This window comes from Bos grunniens, chromosome 7, assembly GCF_055505025.1.
Source record: "Bos grunniens cultivar Pamir isolate PY7600 chromosome 7, Bosgru_T2T1.0, whole genome shotgun sequence".
Classification (NCBI taxonomy): domain Eukaryota; kingdom Metazoa; phylum Chordata; class Mammalia; order Artiodactyla; family Bovidae; genus Bos; species Bos grunniens.
The window spans coordinates 22,625,640-22,638,448 of record NC_141171.1 but is presented as its reverse complement, the minus strand read 5'-3'; the positions used below and the strand labels follow the sequence as shown (position 1 = coordinate 22,638,448).

At 38.9% G+C, this 12,809-nt stretch overlaps 1 protein-coding gene across 5 annotated transcripts in view; it reads right to left on the bottom strand.

The window, feature by feature from the left end:
* The window catches only part of MEIKIN (meiotic kinetochore factor), a 135,570-nt gene that overhangs the window by 77,967 nt on the left and 44,794 nt on the right, over positions 1-12,809 (bottom strand). For 4 of the 5 annotated variants that reach the window (XM_086410429.1, XM_086410430.1, XM_086410432.1 and 1 more), the window contains one exon: positions 2,879-2,918. In XM_086410429.1, the coding sequence (XP_086266555.1) occupies positions 2,879-2,918 (40 nt within the window). Of the gene's footprint in view, positions 1-1,611; positions 1,730-2,878; positions 2,919-12,809 lie in introns of those variants that run through there. The other variant, XM_086410434.1, reaches the window with a different exon arrangement.

The window sequence follows — 12,809 nt, the reverse complement described above, 5'->3', positions numbered from 1 at the left end:
AGATCCCCTGGAGAAGGAAATGGCAATCCACTCCAGTATTCTTGCCTGGAGAATTCCACGGACAGGGGCCTGGCAGGCTATGGTTCATGGGTTGCAAAGAGTCGGACACGACTGAGCAACTAAAATACATAATATCACAACACCAAACTCATTATTTAATTTAAACCTCTTCCTTTTCTCAACCTAGCTCTGAGTTAGACTCCTGAAGTGAGGAAAGCAACTATAGTTTTTTTTCCCCCCCCTTCTATTTCTTGTTATTTTCCCTCCCCCATTTGCTAACTACTCTTTAGGATTCTCTGGCATTGGAGCAGCAGGAAGGAATTGTAGGAAAAAATAGGAAAGGTCTATCCTGATCTTAATTGATACTATTATAACATGTCCTTGGTGCCCTTTGGGCATGGCAGATAGCCAAATGCTGACTCTTTCAAACCTGAAGTATTATATTTTGAAGGGTTCAAGATAAGATTTCCCTATCCCTAGGATGCTCTCACTTGCTGCTCTTTATGATGTTCTCAGATTTTGCATTTGATGATACTATTTCCAGCCTTGTTTTTTTTTAATATATTTTTCATTGTGTTTTTAAATTTTTTACTTGTTTGGCTGCACTAGGTCTTAACTGCAGCATGCAGGATCTTTAGTTGCAGCATGTGAACTCTTGGTTGCAGTGTATGGATCTAGGTCTCTGACCAGGGATTGAACCCAGACCCCCTGCATTAGGAGCTTGAAGTCTTACCACTGGACCACCATGGAAGTCCCTCCAACCTCTTTTAGTCAAGTTTATTTTGTCTTTTCCAAGAAGTCATACTGGACATGGTACCTTTCAAGATGATCCCTTCTGTGGGATCTATGTCTGACATTTGGGCAATATGCACAAATCCTTGCTGTGCAAGACTCTGAAAGTATATCTAGCATCCTCTTTATTAGCCACTCCACAGCATCTAACTGACCTTCTTGCTTTGAACCTTTCCAGATGTGAGTCAGAAACCAAATTCCAGAGAATACATGTTGAACTTTCCAAATGGTTCTCTGGGGGCTTCTTCTCTTGGGTTGTAGTGAGGGAGAAGTTTCTCTCTCTCCTTGCATATGACACCAACAACTCTTATCAAAGAAATAAACATTTTTTAAAATTTTATTCATTTTTAATTGAAGGATAACTGTTTTATACAATTGTGTTGGTTTCTGCCAAACATCAACATAAACATTCTCGATCATTTCATCCTCTCAGTGCATTCTTATTCTTTTTTTTAAATAACTTGGAGGTTGGTGATGAGCTAATGATGAAAGAATGAGGTTTTGATCTCATCTATTACAAGTTTGACATACATGGTTCTATACAGAATGGGGGATAGAGTAATTGTCATTTTATTTTGTTCTCATCTATTGGTCACGTTCCAAACTCTAAGACTACATGAAAGTACATTTAACATCTTGCTAGTTCAAAAGGTTTCACAAACCAAAAGCAATGCAGAGAAGGTGGTCAAATTCAAAACCAAAATACCTGGCAGAGGGCTATTGTGTCTAGGAGAGTTTACCATGAAGGTTGCAGAAAGAAAATGAAGTCAAAGTCTTGGTGGAGAACTTCAATGAGACTTAAGGGGCTTAGGGTGGTAATGAAAGCTACAGTGAGGAAGAATCATCAATGGAGAACTTCAGGCCCAAAATAAGGCTGTAAGTTCATCAATGAATTTATCAGTAGAGTCCAGCCCAGGTATAGAACTAGTCTTGAAACCTGCAGCACAAATTGGTAAAAATTCAGAGACAACTCATGGGTCCCAGACACTCTCAAGACCCAACTTCACTTCTCCCCCTCTTTGGCCTATACATCTATATTTACAGTGATGATTTGTCCAAACTGGGACCTTTCTGAGAGTAAAAGTCAGCTATATTAAAGATTATGTCACAATAGCAGGTACATACTGGGACTGTCTCAGGTAAATCATGAGGCACGACCATCCTCAGGAATAGTTTCATACTTCATTATTCAGCCCTTCAATGGATTCTGTTAGCCCTGCTTTGAAAATACATCCAAACTCTGACCTCTCACTATCTCTTCTCTTGCCACTCTGGTCCATAGTCCAATATTTCTTGCCCAGTTAGGGCAGTATTCTCCTAACTATAATTTCCCTAATTCTTTGCCTTATCATAATCTGTTCTCAACACAGCAGCTAGGATGATTCTTTCAAAACATAAGCCATATCACATCATCCTTCTAAACCATTCAACAGCCTTAAAATTCACTTATACTTGCCTAAAATGCTTTATATGATCTGGCATCTTGATTCTCTCACTTATCTCCTAACTCACTACTCCTCCTCACTTCACACCAGGAGCCCAAGCCTTCCTGCCTTGGGTATGGCTCCAGCTAGTCCCTCTACCTGGAATGTTCTTTTTTTTCAATGAATCACACAGCTTGGTCTATCTACTTCTTATGTCTCTGTTCAAATACTACCTTTTCAATGGTGAGTCTCTGACCACAATACTTAAAAGAGCAAATCTCTACCCTAATACTCTGTAGTCCCCTATCTTGCTTTATTTTTCTCCATAGCATTTATTACCATATAGCATGGTATAAATTTACTTGCTTATTAGTTTATTGTTAATATCCTCCAACTAGAATGTGGACTCAATTAAGGCAGAAATTTTGTTTTTAATTAATTTTGTTACAACAATTATATAGTTAGACAGATAGACAGACAGACAGATGGATAGATAGAAAATATACTCTGGTAATCAGAACAGTCGTGGCATATAGTGAGTCCTCAACAAATACCGAATAAACAAACACCTGAATTTCTGGGCTAATAATCATACTTGCTATATAACTATGAGAACAAAAAGCATTAAAAACACAACAACTTTAAAAAATGTTAGTCCTTACACTTTTCTGTGGCATTTCTGATAGTCTTCTGAAGAGGTACCTAAGGGGGGAAAAAAGATCTATTAGGAATATAATTCAGGGGAGGGGAATCAAGATGGCAGAATAGGAGAAGATGGAGTTCACCCCCCACAGCAAACATATTAAAAAATATATCCACATGTGGAATAATTCTCATGGAAAACTAACTGGAAACTGGCAGGAAAATGTCTATACAACCAAAGCTGCAAGAAGGATCTCCACATAATCAGCTGGGATGGAAAAAAAAAAGGGGGCATCAGGTCAGGACCTGTGCCCCTGGGAGGAATCTGTAATGAAATAAAACATCTGTGTGGGTAGACTCTTTCCCTGGGGAGCATTAAGTTAAGCCCAACCTGGGCATCACAGTCCTGGGGTCCTGTGTGCATGAGACAAACTTCCTTTCCTGCTCAGAAATCCACTGAGATGATAGTAGAGCTGGAATGAGGAGTACACACATGCTGGCTTGCCAAAAATCAGGGCAAAGAGGACTTCATGGCACTTCCCAACCCCAAAGGGGAAGTACCCAAGCCCCACTCACTCTGCACCACAGCCTGAACCAGGTTCTGGGCAAAGACTTGGTCTAGCTACACAGAGACACACTAGAGTGCCTGGGGCATGATCTGGATGGAGCTGTGGTGGCCACTATCTTGCATGCATGTAGGGTGGCATCAAAAGAGTGTGAAGAAAGGTTTTGGGACCCAGGACGACCACACAGGTCCCACTGGATTTCAAAATCTTCAAATCACCAGAGGATCATACAAGAGAGAGGGCTATTCATCAAGGAGGCTGACTTAAGGGATGACTTCAGCCGGAGGACACAGATCCTGGTGCCAGTAAAAGGGTCTGCAGAAGTGGCACAGCATGCCTTCAGAGTAGATGTTGTCACTACTCCTTCTTGACTACTGAGGAAACTCAAGCACAGGGGACTTCAGAGATCAAGCCCTGAGCCTTTGGAGTGGGACCACTGACTCCAACACCTTAGACTACCAGAGAACAAACCCCAGGGAGTATCAAATAGTGAGAACTCACACAAAGGAAACCACTTGAATACAAGACCCGGCATCACCCAAACACCAGTACCACCCTGTGCAGGACACCTCATCTAAACAACAAACAAAACAAAAATACAAACCCAATCATAGCAGACAGGATTAGCACCTCACTCAGCCTTGCCCATCAGAGGAAAAACAAACACACAAACAAACAAACAAAAACTCAGCACTAATCTCACCCTACACAAAGCTTACACAAACCACTGGACCAACCTTAGGAAGGCAGAAACCAAAAGGAAGAAAGAATTCAACCTTGAAGCCTGGGAAAAGGAGACCTCAAACACAATAAGTTTTATAAGGAATGAGAAGGCAGAGAAATACTACACAAATGAACGAACAACCTAGAAACACAGAAGTCCAAATAAATGAAGAGGAAATAGGCAAACTACCTGAAAAAAATTCAGAATAATGATAGTAAAGATGATCAAAAATCTTGAAAATAAAATGGAGAAAATGCAAGAATCAATTAACAAAGACCTAGAAGAATTAAGGAATAAACATACAGAGACAAACAACACCATTACTGAAATTAAAAATACTCTAGAAGGAACCAGTAGCAGAATATCTGAAGCAGAAGAATGAATCAGTGAGCTGGAAGATAAAATGGTGGAAATAACTTCTGAAGAGCAGAATAAAGTAAAAAGAATGAAAAGAATAGAGGATATTCTCAGAGACCTCTGGGACAATATCAAACACACCAACATTCAAATTATAGGGGTCCCAGAAGAAGAAGAGAAGAAGAAAGGGTATGAGAAATTCTTTGAAGAGATTATAGTTGAAAATTTCCCTAACATGGAAAATGAAATAGTCAATCTATTTGTGCCAAGAGGCACAAAGAGTCCCATACAGGATAAACCCAAGGAGAAACACACCAAGACACATACTAATCAAACTAACAAAGATTAAGCACAAAGAAAGAATATTAAAAGTAGCAAGGGAAAAGCAACAAGTAACATACAAGGGAAACCCATACATTTTACAGCTGAGCTTTCAGCAGAAACTCTGCAGGCCAGAAGGGAATGGCAGGATATATTTAAAGTACTGAAAGGGAAAAATCTATAACCAAGATTACTGTACCTGGCAAGGATCTCATTCAAAATTGATGGAGAAATCAAAAACTTTTCAGACAAGCAAACATTTAGAGAATTCAGTACCACCAAACCAGTTTTACAACAAATGTTAAAGGGACTTATATAATCAAGAAATACAAGAAAGAAAAAAAAAGATCTACAAAATCAACCCCAAACAATTAAGAAAATGGCAATAGGAACATATATATCAATAATTACTTTAAATGTAAATGGATTAAATGCTCCAACTAAAAGGCACAGACTGGCTGAATGGATACAAAAATAAGACCTATATATATGCTGTCTACAAGAAACCCACTTCAGACCTAAAGACACATATAGACTGAAAGTAAGAGGATGGAAAAATATATTCCATGAAAATAGGAAGCAAAAGAAAGCTAGAGTAGCAATCCTCATATCAGACAAAATAGACCTTAAAATAAAGAAGATTACAAGAGATAAGGAAGGACACTACATAATAATCAAGGGATCAATCCAAGAGGAAGACATAACAATTGTAAATATCTATGCACCCAATATAGGAGCACCTCAATACATAATACAAACACTAACAGACATAAAGGGGGCAATTGACAGTAACACAATAATAATAGGAGACTTTAACACCCCACTCACACCATTGAAGAAATCATCAAAACAGATAATTAATAAGGAAACACAAGTCTTAAATAATACATTAGATGAGATGGATCTCATTGATATCTTCAGGACACTTCGTCCAAAAGTAGAAGAATAAACCTTCTTCTAAAGTGCACATGGAATATTCTCCAGGATAGACCACATCTTGGGTCACAAATCAAACCTCAGTAAATTTAAGAAAATTGAAATTGTATCAAGCATCTTCTCTGACCACAATGCTATGAGACTAGATATCAATTACAAGAAAAAAAAAACAACCTTAAGAAACACAAATACATGGATATTAAATAATATGTTTCTAAATAACCAGCAGGTTACTGAAGAAATCAAAAGGGAACTAAAAACATTTCTAGAAACAAATGACAATGAAAACATGACAACTCAAAACCTGTGGGATGCAGCAAAAGCAGTCCTAAGAGGGAAGTTTATAGCAATACAATCCTACCTTGAGAAACAAGAAAACATCGAATAGACAACCTAACTTTACACCTAAAACAACTGAAAAAATAAGAACAAAAAAACCTCCAAAACTAGTAGAAGGAAAAGAAATCATAAAGACCCAAGCAGAAAGAAATGAAAAAGAAATGAAATAAACAATAATAAAGATTAATAAAACTAAAAGCTGGTTCTTTGAGAAGATAAGAAAAATTGACAAACCTTTAGCCAGACTCATCAAGCAAAAAATCGAGAAGAATCAAATCAACAAAATTAGAAATGAAAAAGGAGAGGTTACAACAGACAATGCAGAAATACAAAGGATTCTAAGAGACTATTATGAACAACTGTTTGGCAATAAAATGGATAACCTGAAAGAAATGGATAGATTCTTAGAATAGTTCAATCTTCCAAGACTGAACCAGGAAGAAATAGAAATTATGAACAACCCAATTACAAGCACTGAAATTGAAATTGTGATAAAAAATCTCCCCCCAAACAAAAGCCCAGGACTAGATGGCTTCACAGATTTCTGTCAAACATTTAGAGAAAAGCTAATGCCTATTCTTCTAAAACTCTTTCAAAAATTGCAGAAGGAACATTTCCAAACTCATTCTACGAGGCCACCATCACCCTAATACCAAAACCAGACAAAGACAACACAAGAAACGAAAACTACAGGCCAATGTCACTGATGAACATAGATGCAAAAATCCTCAACAGAATTTTAGCCAACAGAATTCAGCGACACATCAGAAAGCTCATACACCATGATCAAGTTGGGTTTATTCCAGGGATGCAAGGATTCTTCAATATACACAAATCAATCAATGTTATACACTGTATTAACAAATGGAAAGATAAAAACCATACGACATTCTCAATAGATGTAGGAAAAGCCTTTGACAAAATTCAGCACCCATTTATAATTAAAACTCTTCGAAAAATGGGCACAGAAGGAACCTACCTCAACACAGTGAAGGCCATATATGAGAAGGCTACAGCAAACATTCTCATTGGCAAAAAACTGAAAACATTCCCCCTAACATCAGGAACAAGACAAGCATGTCCACTTTCACCACTGTTAATCAACATAGTCTGGAAGTCCTAGCTACAGCAATCAGAGAAGAAAAAGAAATAAAAGGAATCCAGATCAGAAAAGAAGAAGTAAAGCTCTCACTGTTTGCAGATGACATGATAGATAGTGTACATAGAAAACCCCAAAGATACTATGAGAAAATTACTAGAGCCAATCAGTGAATTCAGCAAAGTCACAGGATACATCAATATACAGAAATCACTTGCATTTCTATATGCTAACAATGAAAAATCAGAAAGAGAAATTAAGGAATCAATCCCATTCATCACTGCAACAAAAAGAATAAAATATCTAGGAATAAGCTTGCCTAAGGAGACAAAAGAACTGTACACAGAAAATTATAAGACACTGATGAAAGAAATCAAAGATGATATGAACAGGTGTACAGATATTCCATGTTCCTGGGTAGGAAGAATCAATATTGTGAAAATGATTATACTATCAAAAGCAAAATACAAACTCAGTGAGATCCCTATCAAATTACCAATGGCATTTCCCACAGAACTAGAGTAAAAAAGTTCACAATTCATATGGAAACACAAAAGACCCCGAATAGCCAAAGGAGTCTTGAGAAAGAAGAATTGAGCTAGAGGAATCAACCTTCCTGACTTCAGATTATACTACAAAGCTACAGTCATCAAGACAGTATGGTACTGTCACAAAAACAGAAATATAGACCAATGGAACAAGATAGAAAGCCCAGAAATAAACCCATGCACCTATGGGTACCTTTTTTTTGTTGACAAATGAGGCAAGAATATACAATGGGGCAAAGACAATGTGGCAAAGACCTCTCCAACAAATGGTGCTGGGAAAACTGGACAGCTACATGTCAAAGAATGAAATTAGAACACTGCCTAACACCATACACAAAGATAAACTGGAAATGGATTAAAGACCTAAATGTAAGACCAGAAACTATAAAACTCTTAGAGGAAAACATAGGCAGAACACTCGATGACATAAATCAAAGCAAGATCCTCTATGACTCACCACCTAGAGTAAAGGAAACAAAAACAAAAGTAAACAAGTGGGACCTGATTAAACTTAAAAGCTTTTGCACAGCAAAGGAAACTACAAGCAAGGTGAAAAGACAACCCTCAGAATGGGAGGAAATAATAGCAAATGAAACAACTGACAAAGGGTTGATTTCTAAACTATAAAAGCAGCTCATACAAGTCAATGCCAGAAAAACAAACAACCCAGTCAAAAAGTGGGGAAAAGACCGAAACAGACATTTCTCCAAAGCAGACATGCTGCTGCTGCTACTGCTGCTAAGTCGCTTCAGTCGTGTCCGACTCTGTGCGACCCCATAGACGGCAGCCCACCAGGCCCCGCCGTCCCTGGGATTCTCCAGGCAAGAACACTGGAATGGGTTGCCATTTCCTCCTCCAATGCATGAAAGTGAAAAGTGAAAGTGAAGTCTCTCAGTTGTGTCCGACTCTTAGCCACCCCATGGACTGCAGCCTACCAGGCTCCTCCATCCATGGGATTTTCCAGGCAAGAGTACTGGAGTGGGTTGCAATTGCCTTCTCTGAAAGAAGACATATAGATGGCTAATAAACACATGAAAAGATGCTCAATATCACTCATTATTAGAGAAATGCAAATCAAAACTACAATGAGATATCACCTCACATCAGTCAGAATGGCCATCATCAAAAAGTCTACAAACAATAAATGCTAGAGAGAGTGTGGAGAAAAGGGAATGCTCTTGAACTGTTGGTGGGAATGTAAATTGATACAGCTACTATGGAAGATGGTATGGAGATTCCTTAAAAACTAGGAATAAAACCACCATGCTGCTGCTAAGTTGCTTCAGTCGTGTCTGACTCTGTGCGACCCCATAGACGGCAGCCCACCAGGCTCCTCTGTCCCTGGGATTCTCCAGGCAAGAACACTGGAGTGGGTTGCCATTTCTCTCTCCAGTGCATGAAAGTGAAAATTGAAAGTGAAGTCGCTCAGTCATGCCTGACCCTCAGTGACCCCATAGACTGCAGCCTACCAGGCTCCTCCATCCATGGGATTTTCCAGGCAAGAACACTGGAGTGGGGTGCCATTGCCTTCTCCAAAACCACTATATGACCCAGCAATCCCACTCCTAGGCCTATACCCTGAGGAAACCAAAGTTGAAAAAGACACATGTAATCCCATTGTTCATTGCAGAACTATTTACAATAGCTAGAACATGGAAGCCACCTCGATGTCCATCAACAGATGGACAGATAAAGAAGTTGTGGTACATATACACAATAGAATTTTACTCAGCCATAAAAAGGAATGCATTTGAGTCAGTTCTAATGAGGTGGGTGAACCTAGAGCCAATTATACAGAGTGAAGTAAGTCAGAAAGAGAAACATAAATATCGTATTCTAACACATATATACGGAATCTAGAAAAATGGTACTGAAGAATTTATTTATAGGGGAGTAGTGGACAGATAGACATAGAGAATAGACTTATGGACATGGGGAGAGGGGAGGAGAGGGTGAGATGTATGAACAGAGTCACATGGAAAGTTACATTCCCATATGTAAAATAGATAGCCAACGGGAATTTACTGTATGCCTCAGGAAACTCAAACAGGGGGCTCTGTATCAACCTAGAGGGGTGGGATGGGTAGGGAGATGGGAGGAAGGTTCAAAAGGGAAGGGGTATAGGTATACCTATGGCTGATTCATCCTGAGGTTTGACAGAAAACAAAATTCTGTAAAGCAATTATCTTTCAATTAAAAAATAAATATTTTTTTAAAATTAAAGAAAAAAAGAGTGTGTAGTGGCTAAGTGCTGAACCTTGAACACAAAGGCCCTGGGAAAGGACTTCATCTAGCTATTCAGAGACAGCTGAGAGTGGCTGGAATGTGATCCGAGTGGAGCTGTGGAGGCCATTGTCAGCACACTCAGGAATAGGTGGTGGTTCGTCTCCCAGTGAGAGTGCCCTGGCTCCACCAACTCCTTACCACACCTTAGTGGTAGATCTGGAGCAAACAAGTTCTGGGAGAGATCTGCCAGAGAGGCAGCTCAGGTCTCAAGGGGCAGCACAGCCACCTCACTTCCTGTATTCACAATGCCCTGATCCCCAGCCTCAGTCTGTGTCTCATCACAGCCTTGTGCTATATCTAGGATGAACACAACAGAGAAATGGATGTGACCTTGAGCTGTTTCTGAGTAGAGCCACAGATGGCTACACAGGCAGCACATAGGTGCTCTGTGACCGAATGGGTGTCACCTGCTGCGGGGTAGAGGACACACTCAAAGGCAACAGAGCCTGATCAAACCTGACCCTCAGAGCTTCTAATCCAACAACTAGGGAGCAGACCTTGCCTCTGACAAGATGGGATAGCCACTGAGCAGAGAGGAAGCCCTGCCTCACATTCTGCATAGGCTCTAGATAGTCTAGCATGAAACACACCCCCTATCTAGGGAATAATGGTCAGCACAACCTAAGGAAAGACATGGCTGATGTTGATACCAAAACCAGCCCTTACACCAAAAACACTGGACACACACACCCTGAACCAGGATGCTCTCATGGAAAAACATTCCTTCAAGATCACGGTAGAGAACTGTTTCTCTTAAATTAATAAAGACACACAAAGTCAAGTAAAATGAAGTTAGAGGGACTACTCCCAATTAAAAGAACAAAGAAATCCTCTGTAAGCAAAAACAATGAAATGGAGATCACCAGTCCTCTAAACCCTGAATTCAAAAAAGTAGTAATAAAAAAGTTAACATAATTAAGAAACATTATTGATAGAAATGCAGACCACTGTAACAGGAACTAGAAAGTATAAAAATGAACCAATCAAAACTAGACAATTCAATTACCAAGATAAAAACCAATCTAGAAGCAATGAATAGCAAAGTAAATGACACAGAAGATCAAACAAGTGATCTAGAAGATAGAATAATAGAAATCATTCAATCAGAATAGCAGACAGAAAGACAAATGAAAAAACTGAAAGCAACATATGAAATATATGGGATAATATAAAACATTCCAGCCTACACAACAGGGGTTCTAGAAGGAGAAAATGAGAAATGGATGGGAATGTATTTGAAGAAATTATGGCTGAAAACTTTCCACACCTAAAGAAGGAAAAAGTATAGCAAGCACAAAGGGTACTAAATAAGATTAACCCAAACAGAGCACACCAAGGTATATCATAATTAAAATGGCAAAAGTTAAAGAGAGGATTGTAAGGCAGTGAGAAAAAAACAGAGCCAATTACAAGGGGATCCCTCCCCCCAAAGAGCTACCGGCTGATTTATCTGCAGAAATTTTACAGGCCATAATGGAGTAGCATAATATATTCCAATTACTGAAAGGAAAAAACCTAGGATTCTCTATCAGCAAGATTATCATCTAGAATAGAAAGAAAGATAAAGAATTTCTCAGACAGGCAACAACTAAACAAATTCAACAATACTACACCTACCATAAAAGAAATATTGAAAGGTCTTTTCTAAATAGAAAAGAAGCAAGAATCTATAGTAATGGGGAAAAAAAACACAACAGGAAAGGCAAATATATAAAATAATTGAAGACCTGCCTGCCTGCTAAGTTGCTTCAGTCGTGTCCAACTCTGTGCGACCCCATAGACGGCAGCCCACCAGGCTCCCCCGTCCCTGGGACTCTCCAGGCAAGACCACTGGAGTGGGTTGCCATTTCCTTCTCCAATGCACGAAAGTGAAAAGTTAAAGTGAAGTAACTCAGTCGTGTCTGACTCTTAGCAACCCCATGGACTGCAGCCCACCAGGCTCCTCCATCCATGGGATTTTCCAGGCAAGAGTACTAGAGTGGGGTGCCACTGCCTTCTTTGATGATTGAAGACAGTACAGAGTAAAAAAAAAAAAAAAACAATAAAAAAATTTGTAAAAACAATTATAACTACAATTACCAGCAAAAGGATAAGCATGTAGTTGTAAAATAGGACATAAAAATCACAAAATGTGGAGGAGGGCAGTATAAAATGTAGATCATTTTAGAATGTGTTTGAACTTGCATGACTATCAGTTTAAAGCATGTAGATATAATAATGGGTCAATATACTTGTAATCCAGGGTAATCACAAATCAAAAACATATAAAAGATACATAAAAATGAAAAATAAAAGAACTCAAGCATACTGCAAAAGAAAATCATCAAACCACAAAAGAAAAAACAAAAGGAAGAAGAAATGAACAAAGAGAAACTACAATAACAACTGGAATACAAAACTGAAAATGACTGTAAGTACATACCTCCTTTAAATGTCAATGGACTGAATGTTCCTATCAAAACAAAGAGTGGCAGACTGGATAAAAAACAAGAAGCTACAATACGCTGCTTAAAAGAGTCTCACGTCAGGACAAAAGACACACACAGATTGAAAGTAAGGGGATGGAAAAAGATATTTCACGCAAACACAAATGACAAACAAATAAGGGTAGCAATACTCAGACAAAACAGACTTTAAAACACAAGTCACAAAGAAAGACAAAGAAGGGCTTTAGGTTCAGTTCAGTCGCTCAGTTGTGTTCGACTCTTTGCGACCCCATGAACTGCAGCACGCCAGGCCTCCCTGTCCATCACCAAAAGAAGGACATTACATAAT